This window comes from Taudactylus pleione, unplaced genomic scaffold, assembly GCF_031769625.1.
Source record: "Taudactylus pleione unplaced genomic scaffold, aTauple2 ptg000737l, whole genome shotgun sequence".
Classification (NCBI taxonomy): Eukaryota; Metazoa; Chordata; class Amphibia; order Anura; family Myobatrachidae; genus Taudactylus; species Taudactylus pleione.
The window spans coordinates 1,420,309-1,440,000 of record NW_028285139.1 but is presented as its reverse complement, the minus strand read 5'-3'; the positions used below and the strand labels follow the sequence as shown (position 1 = coordinate 1,440,000).

Sequence of the window (19,692 nt, the reverse complement as noted above, 5' to 3'; positions counted from 1 at the left end):
TGTGCGAACATCGCTCGGAACGAGCGTACTGCCGCTAGCGAGTGGCTCTGAATGAGGGCCTTTGTTCCTAATTCTGAGTCGCATACACGGACAAGTTTATTGAAAATATATTGGGCTCTCCTGGGCGATGACTGGGAGGTGGCTATCCGATGCACAGAGATGGTCCATCTTATAAGTATGTTATTAGTGTCTCACTAGCGCATAGTGTTTGCATACAATGGGGCAGATGTATGAAGCTCTGAAAAGTGATAAAGTGCAGAGTGATAAACGACCAGCCAATCAGCTCCCAATTGTCATTTTTGAAACACAGCCTGTAACATGTCAGGAGCTTATTGGCTGGTCATTTATCACTCTCCACTTTATCACTTTCCAGAGATTCATACATCTGCCCCAATGACACTTAATCGCTCACATTGAAGGCTATACCTATAGAGGGAGAATCTGCACTGAGCATAGGACTGGTGCAGGTTTTGTTGGTGCGACCACTGGTGGTGAGTAAAAACACACCAAGCAAGACTGCAGCAACTAAAGGCACTCAATATTGGGCATCTCAGTCCTTGCACATTCATAAGCACGAATGTACGCCAGGGCAGGGAAGGGCTTGGAACCATATTGGCATAAAGCTGTGTGACCGACAAAAGACTCTCCCATGATAACCGCTGCATCTGACTCAGAATGAGCCCCTTTGTCTGTTACTAATGTAGTTGGCTGTGTTGCCATATTTATGTGCTTGTTACCTGTCTACACTGTATATATCCATACTAGACCATGTTTTTCCTGTGTAAATCTGGCCACATGTTGGATGTTCCTGCCATCTGCCCTCTCTGCCGTACAGATCTCCTGACAGATGTGACAGATGTTTTTGCATTTTTTTCAGCTATCAGCTCTACATTTTTTTAAACGTAACAAAATAAGCCTAAAACACGTCCTGGTCCTTCTGCTTGACCTAAGGATTAAGCTACAAGATTATTATTCATTTTGGCCACACATGCAGGTCTAAAATCAGCCAAGTTCCAGCTGTACCGCTCCCTGGGCCACATCTCTCAGCTCCGCTGTAGCCTGTTAATGCAGTTGTACAGTACACAGGATGACTCTGATCTGTTTTTGGCACACTAGCATGTCTAGTCAAGGAGGCCATTATTCCAAAACAAATTATTAAACATTACAACATCACCGAGTTGTTGTCGCTCAGCAATGTACTGTATCACTTGAACTTTTGTAAATTCCATAAACCGTGTTCATTTTGTTGCTATTTGGGAACTAAACTGTACTTATATTTAGAAAGAAACTACAACATTTTAAATGTATTTTACAGTTAAGTGTCCGAGGGAAAAACAAGAAAGAAAAACTTGAAGACTTTTTCAAAAGTGTTGTGAAATCAGCTGATGGAGTGATTGTTTCGGGCACCAAGGTGAGGTGGACCGTTGTCAGGATTGTACCATAACAGTTGTCTCCTTCAGAGTGCGTTTCCTTTTATATGGGACTTTTGGATACTTGTACAGGGTTGTAATTAAATGTTTTCTTTCTTTTCCTACTTCTGTACAGGACGTAGATGATTTCTTTGACCACGAGAGGACATTTCTTGTGGAATATCACAACAGAGTGAAGGACGCAAGTGCAAAGTCAGATAAGATGACTAGATCCCACAAATGCAAGTCCCTTATTTGAAACTAATTTGTTGCCATTATACAAGTGCCATTTTATAGTGTTTTCTATATGAGCCTGGAAACCAGTTTGAAGTTTAATTTATACATTTTAGAGGCAGTATTGCTCTACGTGTACTCGTGTGTGTTTAACTTTATTCTGTACTAGCTGTTGCTCGCAGTTTCGCCCACGATGAAATTGCTTCTGATAATTTTTTTTTTAATTTGAGGTGTTCTAGTTGTATCGCTTTGCATAGGGACCCTGTCGCGGGAGTGCCCCTTGTGACCGGTGGCACTATACAGACAGGTGGCAGCAGCACCTTCACCAACGTCACTGTGTGCCCTGTGCACAGACTATGTAGCCTATCCTATACAAGTGAACGTGGACCCAAACCACCTCTTCCCACCCCCCCCATTAATTACTGGCCACGCGCATGGTGCCACACCTATCTATTGCATTGATGATGTCAATAAATGTTGTTTTTTTCTTCAGGATCCATAGGGCTCCACAGGGAGACATTAGGTGTAGGTGTGACCTGGAGGACCGCACACCAACAGCAAAGCTTTTCAATCCCAGGATGAAAAAGCTCCGGTCCTTCCCCTTATACCCCGCCCACCGTCTGAGGGCAACTCCGTTTCGTTGATATCCAGCAGGAGCTGGACCAGCATTATAACAGGAGGCTGCATTAAGCAGCCCAAGCTTTTATTTTGTGAATTAATTTATTTCTTCTGGCCAGAAGTATTCGCATGGCTATCTCACCAGCTTCAGTATCTGGTCATTCTACTCACTCTGTTGGTCCCTCGTGGGCAGCCCGGTGTGGCGCCTCAGCTGAACAGCTATGCAAGGCGGCCACCTGGTCTTCTGTCCACACCTTTTTTAGGGTTTATGCCTTTGATACATTTGCCTCTCAGGATGCTTCCTTCGGGCGTAGTGTTCTATCAGCTCCGGAGTGTTCCCGCACTTGAACAACTGCTTTGAGACATCCCCAATGTCTCCCTGTGGAGCCCTATGTACCTTGAAGAAGAAAAGGAGAGTTATGGTAAAACTTACCTTGGTTAACTCTTTCGTGGAAGTCCATAGTGTCCACAGGGCACCCGCCCTGACGCTCCTAGCTTCTATGGGTTTCTTCTCCTGGTCACTTGTTTCCTTCTCTGTTTGAGAGTGATTCCTCAGTGTAGCAGTCTTCCTTCTCTCCTATCCTGCTCCTGCCTTGGGCTTGTTCACAAAACTGAAGTGCCCCCAGTCTGTGGGCGAGGTATAGGGGGAAGGATCGGAGCATCCCGGGATTGAAAAGCTTTGCTGTTGGTGTCCGGTCCTCCAGGTCCCACCTACACCCCAATGTCTCCCTTTGGACCCTATGGACTTCGAAGAAAGAGAGTTAACCAAGGCAAGTTTTACCATAACTCTCCTTTTTGTTATTGCTAAGCTTTAACTTGGTGGGTCGAGAGGAAACAAAGTTCAGGTTATTTTTGGGAGTTTCCACTACACAATGATGCAGCTTTCATGAAAATCAGTTCAGTAGTTTTTGCGCCAACATGGAACAGACCGACACTTACAATGTTCTTATAATATTAGTATACTGTAGATTATAAAGCCAGTGGAGATGTTGTGTTATGACGTGACACATCTTCTTGAGTTTCATTGATGTCAGTGGTGATGTTTTGCAATGTTACTGCAGGAAATGTTGCATTATTTATTTTATTTTTTTCTTCTCATTCATTTGATCTGGGGGACACGGAGATACCTTGAGTATAGAGGGCGCTTTTCTAGAGTAGGCACTTCCGAAAAGTAAATTTGTTTGCTGCTGTGTCCTCCCAATCAGCAACCCATCCACCATCTTGGATTCAGTTTTTTTTCAGTGACCACGAGGTAGGGCATGTTATTTCATTCTGCTCATACAGCAGGTTTTTTTTTTTTTCATTTCCTTTTCTTTGACACTGGAGTTCTCTGCGCTCCAAGGATTGGGGATGAGTCAGAGCACTTAGCAGTGCTCCCACCCCCAGTTGTCCAGGCTTCCAGATGGGGGTATCTTGGCACCTTGTACAGGCCACAGGTGCCCAGACCGCGCTGTGTACGACACAGTGCAGTTCCTCCCTCTAACCACAATTCAGACTGGTCTTGCAGCAGTCCACCCTTCCCCCTATTACTTTGGCCTCTAGGTCCTGCATGACCTATGCAGCCTGGAACCACATGGAGACGGCACAGTCTGTTCCCACCAACAGGGGTTGCCTGTATCCAGAAGGATCAGCTGGTGACTGGGACCCAGACGAGCACCAAACCGCCAGGAGCTGCCAGATATGCCCTACACAGGCGGCTACTTCACGCTGCAGTCACTCTACACGGCCAGTCATAATTGAAGTCCAGTATGATGGAGGGGTGTAGAAGGAGAGGAGCCAGCAACAAACGCATTTAGTTTGCAGAAGTGCCTACTTCAGGACAGAGGGTCTCATTCAGACCCGCTCGCGAGCGCAGGACGCTCGCAAGCGGGTTGATGGTACCCAAATGCGCATGCGCACGACGGAGGCTGCTCTGTCGTGCGCATGCGTGAGACCTGGCGAGCGACGGGGAAGCCGTCACTCGGGGTCTCGCACCAAAGGGGGCGTTCTGTCGATGGTGATTGACAGCACGCCTCCTTTGGTGGGCGTGCCGGGGGCGTGGCTGCCCAGACGGAGGCGTTCCCATGGTAACGCCTACCGTCTGGGTCCGGCCCCACTGACATCACTAGTGATGTCAGTGGGAGTGATTTTGGCTCTGATAGAGTCAAAATCACTCCAGGGCTTTCGGCAATGAGACCCTACCGCAAGGGTCTCTTCGCAAGCCCGATGGTCGCGATGGTCTTGACCATCGCGACCATCATCATGGACGCTCGCATAAGCTGTGGGTGGTCACCCACACCTATGCGAGCGGCCAGGAGGAAGCACCAATTTTAGGTAGGCCGGCCCTGATTCAGAGCGAGCGCTCTGGTCAGAGCGTCCGGCTCTGAATCAGGCCCATAGCTCTTTACACCTCAAGGTATCTGTGTTCCCCAGATGGATTATGAGAAATGGATTTAATGGTAAGTACCAAAAATCCTCTTATGTATGCAGCGTAGAATACAACTAGTACAAGTATCTCAGTACAGTTGCATAGCACACTACTATTATCTCAAAGTCTTTCTGTTGATCAAATAATGTGATGATTTATTAAAGTTCCACAGGAAATATCTATGTAAAGAAGGTACCAGCACATTAAAGAGTCACCATTTTAAGTTTATAGTTTTCCACAGATCTTGTTTAAAATTCTATTCCCCCCCCAATTTTGTTGTTGTAGGCGTTGCCGATGACTACAATAGAATAGGCTCTTCAATGTACTCATTGGGAACACAGGACAACACTGACATATGCAAGTAAGCATAGGCATGCTGACCAGCATTGTAAAATTATTTCCAGGAGTTCTCAGCTATTTGTTAGTTATAAATGTACTGTTTACATTATAATTGGAGCACTATAATTCCCATCATGTTTACTAGAATGGATTAGAATTTATTTTAAATCCACCTCTTAATTTATAAGAACATTAATAAAGTACACAAGATAATAAGATTTTTGTACTTACCGGTAAACCCTCCTCTCTGATTCCATGGTGGGCACTGGACACACTGGAGTATAGCTGCTGTGCATGGAACCTGGGGACTTTAACCCCCCCACCCCAAAGAAAAAAAAACACAAACTTCAGCTCCTCGTCCTCTATACCCCCATTGGCCGATGGACAACTCAGTCTTTTTAACTAGGTGGTACAGGAGTGCAGAGAGGAGAAATTCCTTACAGCAAAACTACTAAGACATTGGAGACAACTGTCAATAAAGAAACAAATAAAATAAATAAAAAATAAAACAGGACTGAAGGGCATAAGGATCGATACCCATTACATATTGAGAACCACTCTGACCAAGGACATCAAGACAGAAATATTTTCCTGGGGTAGGATGACACACTTTTGGACTGTATGGAGTAGAACTTCTAAGAAAATCGTTCTCTGTGTTGGAGTCAGAATTAACATTTTCCCAATTCAGAATTCAACTGTGTTCCTTAAGGAATTTGGATATATGTCTGATATGTAACTGTAGGAGGACCAGACAGTCCGGTTTGATCAATAAGTTGTTTAAATACAAGATAAACTTAATCCTCTTGTTTTGGAGATGTTTGGCTCAACGTTTAATAGACCTGGAGCCTCTTACCTCTACATGGACATCTGCTGGTGAAGACCCTTCACTGAAGTCGACGGCAGTGGCTGAGCCCCGCAGAGGTGTTTCATGTAGGGAGGAGTAAAGCTTCTGGTGTGTGAAGATACCTCTTAGGGGTATATTTACTAAAGTGCTTGTTTTTAGAAGTGGAGATGTTGCCTATAACAAAAGATAGCGCCCGAATTCATTGGGCACTGAATAAAAGTTGAGTTGTCTCAGCCAATTAAAGTATAAAGGGGAAGGAGCCTGAATCAATGCATTTTTTTGAACACTTTTGGGAAAAAATGGAAACCATGTTTATAACCCACTAGTCTCCCCATCCTCCTCATGCTGACCTCATTGACAGTAATGATATTCATGGCATGGAGATGACTAGGAGAAATTAATACAGACACCATTCTGTGTTATATACTTGATTTCTATCCACGTGAACAGTGCAACAGAAGTATACCCTGGTTGTGTGGACATGTCCTGGGGGTAAAGTTACACAAATCTGTTCAAATAACTGTTTTATTTTTAATTTAAGGTATTACACCTACTTATTCAGTCATTAAATTATTGTTTATCACGAAGAACATCCTTCAATATATAGGGTATTGGTGAATTTAATTTTGTTTTTGTTTTTTTCTAGGTTTTTCCTGAGAGTGTCGGAATTGTTTGATAAAACTCGCGTATGTTTTCCAGTTTTTTTATACCTTATATTAAATTTATGTTTTACTTCAACGCTGTCACAATAAATTCCTTAATATTCTGCAATAGTATGGTGGTCTATGTCAAGATAGGCAAATATTGATCTTGGAGAGAAACTTTATAGTTCTCATTTCTCTAACTGGCTCATTTAGCTTCCATGAATGTTATATACATAGCTATGAACTTTTTAGAAAGTTTGAAACCTGGAACCAGCATAGGTTACAGGTACATAGGTGTACACTTTAATTTTAACTGCATGAATCCATAGGGTGAAGGTAATTCACAATAGAGCTGCAATGGGAAGCTGATCATTTAAACATTTCTTTTTAGTACAATAAAATCTAGTGTTATCTGGATCTATAAACAGCTCATTTATTGGCTGCTAAATAACACAATCTCATTTTATTAAGGCGCTTTGCATTTCAACCAACTCAGTGGCTGGAACTGTGTTTTACATTTTAAATGCCTTACTTGCCCATTAGAATCTTATATTTATGAATATCTTAGCATGCAGGGATATACAATGCGGACCTTCTATGTGCTCCTTTAGGACCCCACAGATATAAAAGAATTGACTGCTTTCCCCTACACATTGAATGTTATACAAAAATGATTAGAGGGCAAAGCAACTGAATCAAGATATTCCTGCTTATCCACTGGCTCCTTGCTCTGACAGGCCAGGTACACAGGATTATGCAGCCACATTTTCAGCCTGCACTTCCATTTGCCAGCTAAAAATTATGGGCCTGATTCAGAGCTGAACGCTCTGACCAGAGCGCTCGCTCTGAATCAGGGCCCTCCTCCATGAAAATGGAGCGGCCTCCTGGCCGCTCGCATAGCTGTGGGTGACCACCCACAGCATATGCGAGCGGCCTAAAAGATGGTCGCGATGGTCTTGACCATCGCGACCATCGGACTTGCGACGGAGACCCTGCGGTAGGGTCTCCCTGCCACAAGCCCTGGAGTGATTTTGGCTCTATCGGAGCCAAAAACGCCTCCATCTGGCAGGCACGCCCCCGGCACGCCCACCAAAGGGGGCGTGCTGTCAATCAACATTGACAGCACGCCCCCTTTGGTGCGAGACCCGGAGCGATGGAAAGCCCGTCGCTCCCCTGGTCTCGCGCATGCGCACGACAGAGCTCCCTCCGTCGTGCGCATGAGCAGTGGGGAACATCGACCCGCTTGCGAGCGGGTCTGAATGACCCCCTATGTTTATACAGTGTGCAGTCCTGAACAAGTTAAGACTTTAAGTCAAGAATGTATCACCTTTTGACCTGTTATGTAGTTTATGCTTCCCTTTATACGAACTTGCCAAGCGTCATGGTAGAGGAAGCTGGTCAACAGATCTAATATCACTGTTGTTCATCGGTTCCTGTAAGCAATATTAATTTATTCCTTAAAGTAACTAATCTCAAAACAGACCATTGTGGCAGCCATTTGTTTCCAATTAAGCCAGTATGCTTGAATTTGTAGGCTGCATTCTCATGGTTGGCTCGGGTTACAAAATGGCTGTCATGGTGACGTGTATTTTAGTGGTACTCATGCAGAGAGTTATACTGATGCTCTTGTGTTTTTATGTACTATTATTCACACCAATGTCTAACAAGTGGGTATAAATTTTCATATATCCTGTAGAAAATTGAAGCCCGGGTATCAGCTGATGAAGACCTGAAGCTTTCCGACCTCCTAAAATATTATTTAAGAGAATCACAAGCTGCTAAGGTAAATAAGATTTTTTTTTTTGATGATGATTAATCTTATTGGTAAATGTAGTATAGTAGAAGTGAATATTGAACAGTAAAGTAGATTGCCAGGAGATGATGAAATCTGACGGTGTTTGTCTACCTTGCGTATGGGATTGGCTGTGCAGACCTGTAACACTTTGCCACTTTTTATGATTCTATGTCAAATAGTAAATATACTCTGAGACTCAGTATTATATTACAATACAGAAATACAATTTATTGGTGCATATAAGTTTTATATTAACACAATAGCATGCAAGTCAAAAGAATCAATTATATGTTAATACTCCGCTTTTAAATGTGTTCTTCATATCTGCAAATCTGAGGAGGACCCGTCATCAAATGATGCTCAGAATCGATGGTCAATCACATCACAGAAGAACTAAGCACAGATGCATGACGTGTGGCTTGCTGTCTTAGCTGAGTCCTTATTAAACAGAGGGAAGACTCCTTCATATATTCTAAAGTTTTTTCTTACAAAGCTGCTATTTGAATGATCTTGTTCTATCTGGTATTTGGCCCATAATTTTACAGACATCATCATGACTTATATTGAAGGTCTGTTTGCCACTCTGATACACAAACACAATCTGTAAGGTTTGTGTACAAACCACTTGCCAGGGCCTCAGGTACTATAACTGCAAGGCATGTGGAAATCAATTTTAACCCACTGGTGACAAGACCGTACTCCTAACTGTACACATGTATGCTGGTTTTAATTTTATAATGAAATTGGGTATAGTTCAAAAACAGTGCAAAAACGGGTGTTTCAAACATCAGAAACCAATGTATACTCTGTCACACCTATGTCTATTGACTGATCTGTCCTCATCCCCAGGATCTCTTGTACAGAAGATCTCGCTCTTTGGTAGATTATGAAAATGCCAATAAAGCACTAGATAAAGCGAGGGCTAAAAACAAGGATGTGTTATCAGCGGAAACCACTCAGCAATTGTGCTGTCAAAAGTTTGAGAAAATATCCGAATCTGCAAAACAAGGTATACTGGATAAACTGGCATCATCTATTGTATAACCATTTTAATGATTGGGATTTGTCAGTCTGAAAAGCCAAATTTGTTGTACTAAAGCAAGCATCTGAAAGTATGAAATCTGTTTACTAAAGGAGCGACCATCTTTCCTTAATGAATCATAGATTTATATTTCCGCACATTAGAACACATTCATATATATTTTTTTTTTAGAAAAACATTTGCACATTTTGGTAAATTATATCTATTTTTAAAGCGCATTACACAAGCAAATAATCTAACTAAATAGTAATGACTTTTTAATTTCCATCCATTTTATTTTCTAGTCTGATGAAATCAGGGGGACTAAATTTGTGAATGTTGCAACACTATTCTTTATTACCCTTTGTGATTCTTTCAGGATACTGGCAGTAAAAGTGGGCCGGATGTTTATTTAAAAATATAAATAAATACAAATTTTTTTGTACAAAACTTTTACGCAGACAATCTGGATCAGTCATTTGACATGTGCTCAGTGTTTTTTAGTTTGTTTTTATTTATTTTTCTAAGATGCAAGTGGTGCGCCTTTTTTTTTTATTTTTTATTGTTTCAAACTTATTTCAAACAATGCAATAAGAGTAGCATACGGCTACTCCAAGCTGGTGGATAAGCACAAATGAGGAAGGTTGTTTGGTTGCTATAAATGGTGACGGACAGTCATAGTTGCCAGCAACTTGACTCTCTCAAGATTTCTACAATGAACAGTACATCTTTAATATCACCAGCTTCCAGAAATGCCAGCCACCAGTAACTGCTTTATTATCGGCAGCTGATTAAGACGATGCCTTACAATGGTCATACGCTGTTTCCCTGCCAGCATCTGCAATTGTTATTCCACTACCCTATGTATTAAGCGTTCCACACAACTCTCATTTGGACAGTGTAATTTTTACCCTCTGCTACAGGTCATTATATGTTTTGTATGTGTCAAAATCCCCTCAGTGTACAGCACTGTGTAATATTTCAATGCTCTATAAACAAAGGGCTGATATGGTTGGGTACGGGATCCCAGTGGTTGGGATGCTGACTGTCAGAATCCTGACAGGATAAGGTTAGTTTGCCAAACCTAACCCCAACCCTCCCTCCATGCACCCTAACCGTACCCCTAGTGCATATCCCTAACCGTCCCCCTAACCCTAATACTTAGTCGGGATTCTGGTGCCAGGATTCCGACTGCTGTCAGGATTCTGGCGCCAGTATTTTGACCGCCGGGATGCTGACTACTTCCCGGGCTGAAAATCTAGTATTCCCTTTGAGTGCTGTGGACAGGACCTGAAAGTGAGAATGACCAATTATTGGAATCCAAAGTGGTAACTGACAGCTGCCCTCTTAGTATGGGACTGCAGCCATATCCAACCAGTGTTCATTATAATAAACTGGTGGTAAAGCCTGGCCACTGTAGATGTAAACCCAAGGTTGGGAATGAGCTAACAGGCCACTTCTCTTATTGCACCTGATCTCCTTGCCAGCTAGATACTTGTTACAGGAGGTGGGATGTTTACATGAGCTGTTTAGCTCCTAGTTTGTGATTGCACATACTGTAATCTGCACATACAGATGAGGTTTAATTATCACAGCAGGCAGCTCGGAGGACTTCTCAGAAGGGCTGATGCTTTCTTCAGTCTTCTAGAAAAAATAAATTTGGGTATTTTTTTGGGATGCTTCCTCCTCCATGCGTCATCTGGTGGAGGCGTTGGACATTCTGTGGAAAAATTGAACATCTGGTTGAGAGAAACAAAATCAATTAGGACCAAGTATTTAACATGTTTGAATATCTGAGCAATCACACACTGCACATTGCACAAACCTTATCTTGCTTTTATACCTTTTCAGTGTGTGTGTGTGGGGGTGTATTTATTATGGAGTGATAATCTGGTTATTAAATTATGAATTCTACCCTTTTCTTAAAAATGTCAGGCTGCCTATGCCCTTCCTATATTGTATGTCAGTGTCCAGCTATTCATATGATGTAAAGTGTCCATTAATACTGCTTTAGAAATCTTGCAGCTATGACTATAAAGTTTGGATTATGAATTTTTCATGTATATTTATATATTTTTTTTCTCTAGAACTCATGGACTTTAAAACGAGAAGAGTGGCTGCTTTTCGTAAAAACCTTGTAGAGCTTGCTGAACTGGAATTAAAGCACGCCAAGGTATAGTTTATGAAATGTATTCATTTGTCACTTTTCTGCTCTGCATAACACTATTCTCCCATTGTTATGTAGTTTCTTAATTTTGTTAAAACCCTGATCACTGCAGTTATGGAAAATTTCTGGAAATTCTTCTAAATGGAGACAGCGATTCTATCTAGTAGGACATTTTGCCAATTATATTAATAGAGAAGTGGTTGGTTTTTTAAATGGTTTTTTTTGCAGCGCTATAATTTATATGAGAAGTTAAATACAAAAGGGATTTTTGTCCTTACCTGTTAAATCCTTTTCTCCGAAGCCATGGGTGTCCACCCTGATGCTCCTGCTTACGGTGCTACTTGCTTGCTTCCTCAGAGATCTCTTTGTGTGTGTTTGTGTGGTCTGTGTGGCATTTTTTCCCCTATTTTAAACTCCTTTCTTGACTTCCTGTCCTTGGGATTGTTAACTGAACTGGCCTATCGGTGCTCAGTGGCTAGGTTGAGGGGGGGAGAGAGCCTTATACTGCTGGGAGAGAAAAATTAACGGTTTGTTGCCCAGGCTCCGCTGCTCCACTCCATACCCACAGTCACAACCCCAGTGTCCCCCCCATGGCTTAGGGGAAAAGGATTTAACAGGTAAGGACAAAAATCCCTTTTTTTCCATTCAGCCAAGGGGTACACTGGGATAATGACTGTGGGATGTCGTAAAGCCGTCCCCTCAAGGGATGGAATGCTCCTGTGCTTCACCTAACACCCTTTGACCAAAACTCGCATCTGGAGAGGCAAAGGTGTCAAATTGGTAGAACCGAATAAAGGTATGAAGAACACGTGGCAGCCTTGCAAAGCTGTTCCGCTGATGCACCAAGCTTGGCTGCCCAGGAAGCACTGAGCGCCCTGGTGGAATGGGCACGCACAGAAGCCGAAATCTGACTGTTTATGAGAGAATAAGCATGTTCGATGGTAAAGCGCAGCCAGTGGGCCAAAGTCTGCTTGGCAGCCGGTATACGTAAATCCGAAGAGCTCGGACCACATCCAAGGAAGACTGATCCAGGTGAGATCCCATACTGGAGAAAGAGGGAACCACAGTCTCATGGTTTATATGAAAACCTGAAACTACCTTAGGTTGGTAATCAATGTGTACGTAGAACTACCCTGTCAGGGTGGAAGACCAGGAATGGAGACCGAAAGGATAAAGCACCAAGGTCCAAGATCCTACGAGCAGAGGCAATGGCAAGAAGGAAGACAGTCCACCTTCAGTGGCTCACTTTAAAGACACTCTCCAAGGGGAGGGCCTGAAGTACCAAGGAGAGGTCCCAGGTAGCCACCAGAGGGTTAAACTGAGGTTGTGGGTGGAGAACACACTATAAGATAGTTTGAACATCTGGCGTCAGAGCATTCTTCTTTTGGAAAATAACTGAAAAGGCAGAAATTTGGACCTTAAGAGCGGAAAGGCGAAGGCCCAGGTCTATTCCAACCTGAAGAAATTGCAAAATGCGAGCCAAACGGAAGGACTGAGGATTAAAACCTCATGCAGAACACAAACTAAAATAAATCTTCCATACCCGATGGTAAATCCTGGCGGAGGAAGGCTTTACGGTCATTAAGAAGGGTATGTATCACCCGAGACAAAAAGCCCATAGCTCTTAAGATGGACCTTTTAAGAGCCACCCCTTCAAAGCAAGGCAGTCCAGGTCCGGATGAGAAAATGGATACTTCGACAGCAGGTTCGGCCATAGGGAGTCTACGGACAGGGCCAGAAAATCGGTGTACAAAGTCCGATGGGGCCAGTCTGGCGACTAACCACTGTGCCCTCTTCCATCTTGAGCTTCAGGACCTGAGATATCATGGATATCTGAGGAAACAAGTACAGGAGAGGAAACTCCCACAAAACTATAAAAGCGTCCACAAGAAAAGCTCCCAGACCTTTCGTGTGTGAGCAATAGAGAGGCAGCTAGTGATTGAGGCATGACACCATTCAGTCTATCTTCGGACTACCCCAAACGACTTCCTAACATGAGAAACGCATCTGGGTGCAGAGACCATTCCCCCGCGTGTACGTCTTGGCGACTTAGAAAGTCAGCCTCCTAGTTTTGGACTTTGGGGATGTGACTCTGGGCATGTGAAACCGCTGACAGCACCGGAAGGTAGTGTTCTGCACTCCTGCTGTGAGTACCCCCTGGTGATTTATTTATGCGCCAGCCATTGCATTGTCTGACTGTACTTTGACAGGATTGTGAAGGAGAAACTCTGCCTGGCAAAGAGCCCTGTAAATGGCCCGGAGCTTCAGGACATTGATAGAAAGCCTTGCTTCCTGTGCTGTCCAGCAGCCCTGGAAGAAGTATTGACCTGTTACCGCTACCCAGCCTCGAAGACTGGTGTCGGTCACGAGAAGGACCTAGTCTGCTGAACCCAGAAGGGATACCCTTTGTCTAAGTTTGCGGACTGGAGCCACCAAGCTAGAGAGTGGAGCACCTCATGTGACAATAGGATCCTCTGAGACCGAAGGGTGAGGTGGAAGTGTAGAGCTCCCAGGTGAATTCTCTCTTGAGAATTTATCATCCAGCCATGTGACTGAGGAACCTCCACTGTGAGATGAAGGTCTTCCGGAGACTGAATCAAGAGGAGTAAGTTGTCCAGATATGTGAGACTGTGCACTGCCTTGTTCCTGAGGAAAGCCACCATCATGGCCATAATCTTTGTGAAGACTTGGCGCTCTTGAAGACGCAAAAGGTAAGGCCCGAAAATGATAATGGTCTGCCCTGACCACACAACTGAGGAACCTCTGATGGTGCTTCCCAGACAGGCACATGTAAGTACGCATCCTAAACATCCAGGGAGGCCATAAAGTCCCCTTGTTCCAAAGTCAGCAGGATAGAGCGAAGTGACTCCATCTGAAACTTAGGTACCCTGAGGTATGGGTTGAGGGATTTGAGGTTGAGGTTAGGGCGAAAAGAGCTGTTTGGCTTTTGAACCAAGAAAAGATTGGTGTATATCTGGTGCACTGCTGTGCAGGCGGGACTGGGACAATCACGCGAGCATCCAAAAGAGACTCAATTGAGGTCTGTAAAGCCTCTGGTTTTCCTGGATCTGAGGCTAGACTTGTGGGGAAAAAACTCTGGGAGTCCATCCTCAAAATGTGAGGGCGTACCTTCTGGAGAAGACTCCTTTACCTACAAGTCTAAAGTAGTGTCCATCCAGATAAAGCAGAAGATGGCCGTCCATGGGCCGTATTCAATTAGAAGCGAAAAGCAGAGATCCGCGAAAAAGTATAGCCGATTGCGACTTTTCGCCTGTCGGAAACTTATCTCCGTATTCAATTCCACCTGCTTTTCGCAAACGCGGAAAGTCAATGCAGTGTAATAGGCAAAAAAGATTTTCCTCTGAATAGCAGGAGAAAAGTGCAAAAGATGCCCACCCCCTCACCTTATTGCAGAGTGTGGGGCAGTGGGGACTGATAATTAGTCCATCCTACTACAGCTTATATCTGCACACGCAGAGTTTAGCAAATTTGTGCTCAAGGGGAACTATATGGACATGTGGCCAGAAGTTTTGCACAGCATTCTGGGGCGACATCACTGGGTCTGGAGCAGGACAGATTTTCTCCATAACACATGGGAGATGCAGTGGGATGGCACGGACGCATGGGATGTGACTGTGCATACAGAGGAAAATGTCTTTCTAATTCCAAGCTCCTTGAAGAATATATATATAATATAGTTCCTGCTTGAGACCAGTAGCACACACTATGATGAAAAAAAAAAAGTGTAGAGTGCTCTGCATGTAAATGGTTACAATTAGAAAGAAAGTATGCCAGCACATCCATTATGCAAAAAGTCAATTTCTTTATCCCAGGTGATAACATTACATTCAGCAAACATGAATTTCATAAAATATCCAGCAAGGGTATCAGCAATGAGTCACGGCATAAAGGGATAATAACATCCCAGTGTGATCCGATAGGAGCAGCATATTTGAGCCACATAATACTATATATATATATATATATATATATATATATATATATGTATATATGTAGCGAGGGCACTCACCATAATTAAGCAAAATTAAGTCCAGTTTATTCACATACCACCAGTGTCATATAGCTGACGTTTCGGTCCCCATATGAGACCTTTGTCAAGGTGCATCCATAACACAATGTTATTCAAGCCATAAGAAAAGTGTCTTTTCTCCACCCCTTTGGGCTGGCATTGGCTGCAGTGAGTGCAGGCTATACTGGATATATATAGATATAGATAGATATATATATATATATATATATAGATTTTATCCCAGCATGTGGGAGATAGAAGCGGATGGTACATTAAATATCCCAGATTCCTTGTAATGCCCAACTGCTAACTTTGTTTGTGCTCTTCTTTTTTTTTTTTTTTTTATAGGGTAATTTGCAACTGCTGCAGAGTTGCTTGGCGGTGTTAAACGGTAAACCGTAATGCACCATCCGTCCTTATTTGTGAATAAAACAGACACTCCTGACACCTTCGAGAGCTGCCACAGTTTCCATGGATTGGTCCAATGGATATTCCCAGCTCAGTAGAGGATGAATCCGTACACAGACATTGGGCTACCTCCATGTTAGAATCGGCACTGTGCTGCAAAGTCCACATGTACCTTTATTTAGTCATTGTACACTTTCTACTATGTCACGGATACAATCTCCCAAATTTGTTTTCGTGTGGGTACAAATAAACAATGAAATGTTCTTCATGTTATGAATTGTATTACATAACAATGCCAATCTTATTTACCAATGTATGTTAATCTTGGATGATGATCGACATTTACTGTTCGGATGGATTTAACCCATTAGTTGTTCGCGTCGTATACCTTGTCCAAGTTCCATGTAATGATTGTTTTTTAAGCCTCTGTTATCTTGATTTACTGAACTATATTTTTTTTATTAAACATTTTCTTAGATATTTCAGAGCGCTCCAATTATCTTTTTAAATTTTAAGTTCATAATGCTAATACATCAGTATGTTTGCCTTAACTTGTAGACTTCTCAAATATTGTAAAATAAACTGTGAATTCAATGATTTTTAATTTACATTGTTGCAGTGTTCCTGCTTTACAAAAGAAGTATGATTGTATCAATATATAATTTGTGAAAGAAGACTGGACAAGTTAATGCATTGCTAAGGAAGGTGGTTACAAGACATGGGTTTAATGGTGCAGATTCAATTTGCTACTAGTTGTGTCTCATATTCAATTAGGGACCCACAGTCAACCCGCGAGCAGTCCCAAGGTTAGTGCTTATTTCTGCTTGCACCCTCTGTAGGTGCGAGTAGAAATAAATGTTAACTGCCTTGGGGCTGCTTCATCACAGATCTCTAATACTGCTTTTACACCAAAGTCCCGGGTCTGACCCAGGATTTGGAACGCGTTTCTGTGGGTAAAGAACCATGCCCATCTAGATGGAGGTCCCCATCCAAAAGGTGCTTCAGATGAAGGGAATCTGGAAGAGGACTTTGAAGAAGGTGAGAACTCGCCGGCTGATGAGTAAATGGCCACTTTCCTAGTCCCAGCTGAGTAGATGGATGAAACCATTGGGGTCACTATTAATAGCATCGGATGTATGGAGGACTGCATATAGTGAGGGAGCCGGCACTTTGAAACACTTGTCCCCGGGGGCAGCCCGCATCTGCCAGTTTCCCGGAGTGACTAAAACGGTTCAGGATGTGAGGCCACACCCCCTTTTTGTCAGTGCACATCGACAACCCTCCCCGCACCGGGTGTCACCTCAGGTAGGGACGCCACTGTTGGTTGCTATGGGCAACATAACTTCTAAAAGCCTGCACTTTAGTAAATATACCCTTAAGTATCCACAGGAGAAGCTGTTTGACAAATACTTTGAAGATGATCATGGTGATAATTATGATCATTGTCTAAGCAACTGATAGAGTAACAAATTTGTTCATCCCACAAAGTGTTCACAAATACACCAGAAGATGAATATTTTAAGGTTGCTTCCTTTTGATGATATGAGGGTCCAAAACTATAGAAATTGGGAGGCATCTGAGTAATTTTAAGCAAAATATTTCTTCAACTTTAATATAAGAAATAACCATTTCAAAATGTTATTTTGTGTTTACTCAGGTTGTCTTTGTCTTATATTCATTATTGTTTGAAAATCAAGTGTGAGAAGTATGCAAAAATAGAAGAAATCAGGAAGGGGCAAAAACTTCACATTACTGTACTACAATTTATATAAATATACGAGGGTTGTTCAAAAAGTAATGCCTGAATGCTCACAACTCAAACTTTATTATAGATACAGATTTGAAAATTTGCAGTAAAATACTTTGAAGTCTTAGTAACAGAATGACTCTACTCAAAAAATTCACCATCTGCCCTCAAACATTTTCTCCACCTCTCAACCCTAGCTGTGAATCCACTTTGGAAAAATTCCAGTGGTGGGTGTTTGACCCAGGAACATATGGCGTTTTTATGTCTTCAAAATGTTGACCACGGAAACAGTATTCGAGAGGGCCAAACAGATGAAAGTCAGAAGGGGCCAAATCAGGACTGTATGGTGGATGTTTCATTATTGCCCACCCCATTTTGGCAATGGCCGCAGATGTTGCCATCAAAGTGAGAAGTCTGACATTGTCGTGGTGTAAGATGACATTTGACAGTGGAATTGTTTGACTTTTTTTGTGGATGGCTTCTTAAGTGTAATAATGTGTCGATCACTGTTGATTACTTGGAACAAAACCAATCAATGAGTATAACCCCTCGGCAATCCCAGAAGAATGTGGCCATGACTTTGTTTACGGATCGCTGTGATTTAAACTTTTTGGGCCTAGGTGAACTTGGGTGTTTCCATTGCTTTGATTGGGCCTTTGTTTCTGGGTCATAAAGGAATGCCCAGGTCTCATCTCCTGTAATGACATTTTCCAAAAACATCTCAGGGTTGGCTTCAAAGTTGGTCAAAAGGTCATTGCACACTTCCACCCTCTGGGCCTTATGATCCCTGGTTAATTGCTTTGGAACCCATTTAGCACACACTTACGATATCCCAAATCATTGATTTGTGTTTCTACAGTGCCATGGCTACATTCAAGTTTATCACTGATATCTCTGATGGTCACACAATGGTCTTTTTGAATCATGGCATCGACTTTGTGTCGGTTCTCTGCTGTCACTGCAGTTGATGGTCTGCCACCACGAGGTTTGTCGCACACGGACAATTCTCCCAATTGAAAACGCTTCATCCACCTTCTGACATTGCTATAGTCAATTGTACGCTCACCATACACTTTTTTCAGTCTTCTGTGGATTTCTGTAGCACTGCAGCCTTCTTTTTCCAGAAATTCAATGACTGCTCTTTGTTTCATCTTGGATTCCATGGAATTTCTTGGACTACCTAAACAAAAATACATATATAGCTAGCAGACAAATTAAAGTACAAACTGACAGTTTCAAATAAATGTTGCGTATTATTTCAGAGTTATGAGTATTTAGACATTACTTTTTGAACAACCCTCGTATATAGGCTCTGCACTCGCCATAAGAAAGCATATGAATTGAGTTCATATTTTGATCAAAACATTTAAGCTTGCAGCCCCCATCAAGGGAACCCACTTTTCTGCGAATAACTACTCTATCACTCAGAATCATAAACTTGTTGGCTGCTGCCATATCAGAATCAAACTTTAAATATGCTTCCTGGTTTAAAGTTCACCTGTACACTAGCTTTTAAATGTAAGGCAATCACCAAGCATATAAGCCAGAGGTTCCCAAACTCTGCCCTCAAGGCACCCTAAAGGTGCGTAGACACGGTACAACTTTGCAGGATGATATGAATGATAACGATAATATAGTCCATTTTTTGGCCCTTCCAAACGGTGGACGATAACGACCATCACCCGTGCATGCTGTCCAACCTGGTCGATATTGACCAGGTTACTATAGGGACCAGCGATCATTAATAGTCGTTTGGGGGTTGGTGGTGTGCTGGATGATTGATATTGATCATCCAGCACATGCAGTACAATCAGACGATACTAGTTATCTGATATGACCGTGTGTATGCACCATAACAGTCCAGGATTTAAGGATATCCATGCTTGACCACAGGTGACTTAATTAGTACCTCAGTCAATTTGATTTAACCACCTGTGCTCAACTATGGATATTGCTAAAAACTGTTGCGGTGCCTTGAAGAGAGCTTTTGGGAACCTCTGATATTAGCCATAAAACTTCTAGGAAAGCA

The 19,692-nt window shown here is 42.6% G+C and overlaps 1 protein-coding gene across 1 annotated transcript in view; it reads left to right on the top strand.

The window, feature by feature from the left end:
* SNX6 (sorting nexin 6) overlaps nt 1-16,524 on the top strand; it is a 51,314-nt gene extending 34,790 nt beyond the window's left edge. The window contains exons 7-14 of the mRNA XM_088457079.1: nt 1,316-1,411; nt 1,546-1,651; nt 4,954-5,029; nt 6,498-6,537; nt 8,192-8,278; nt 9,140-9,299; nt 11,399-11,484; nt 15,857-16,524. Coding sequence (XP_088313205.1) covers nt 1,316-1,411; nt 1,546-1,651; nt 4,954-5,029; nt 6,498-6,537; nt 8,192-8,278; nt 9,140-9,299; nt 11,399-11,484; nt 15,857-15,910 — 705 coding nt within the window. The 3' untranslated portion in view covers nt 15,911-16,524. The remainder of the gene's footprint in view (nt 1-1,315; nt 1,412-1,545; nt 1,652-4,953; nt 5,030-6,497; nt 6,538-8,191; nt 8,279-9,139; nt 9,300-11,398; nt 11,485-15,856) is intronic.
* The last annotated feature ends 3,168 nt before the right edge of the window (nt 16,525-19,692 follow it).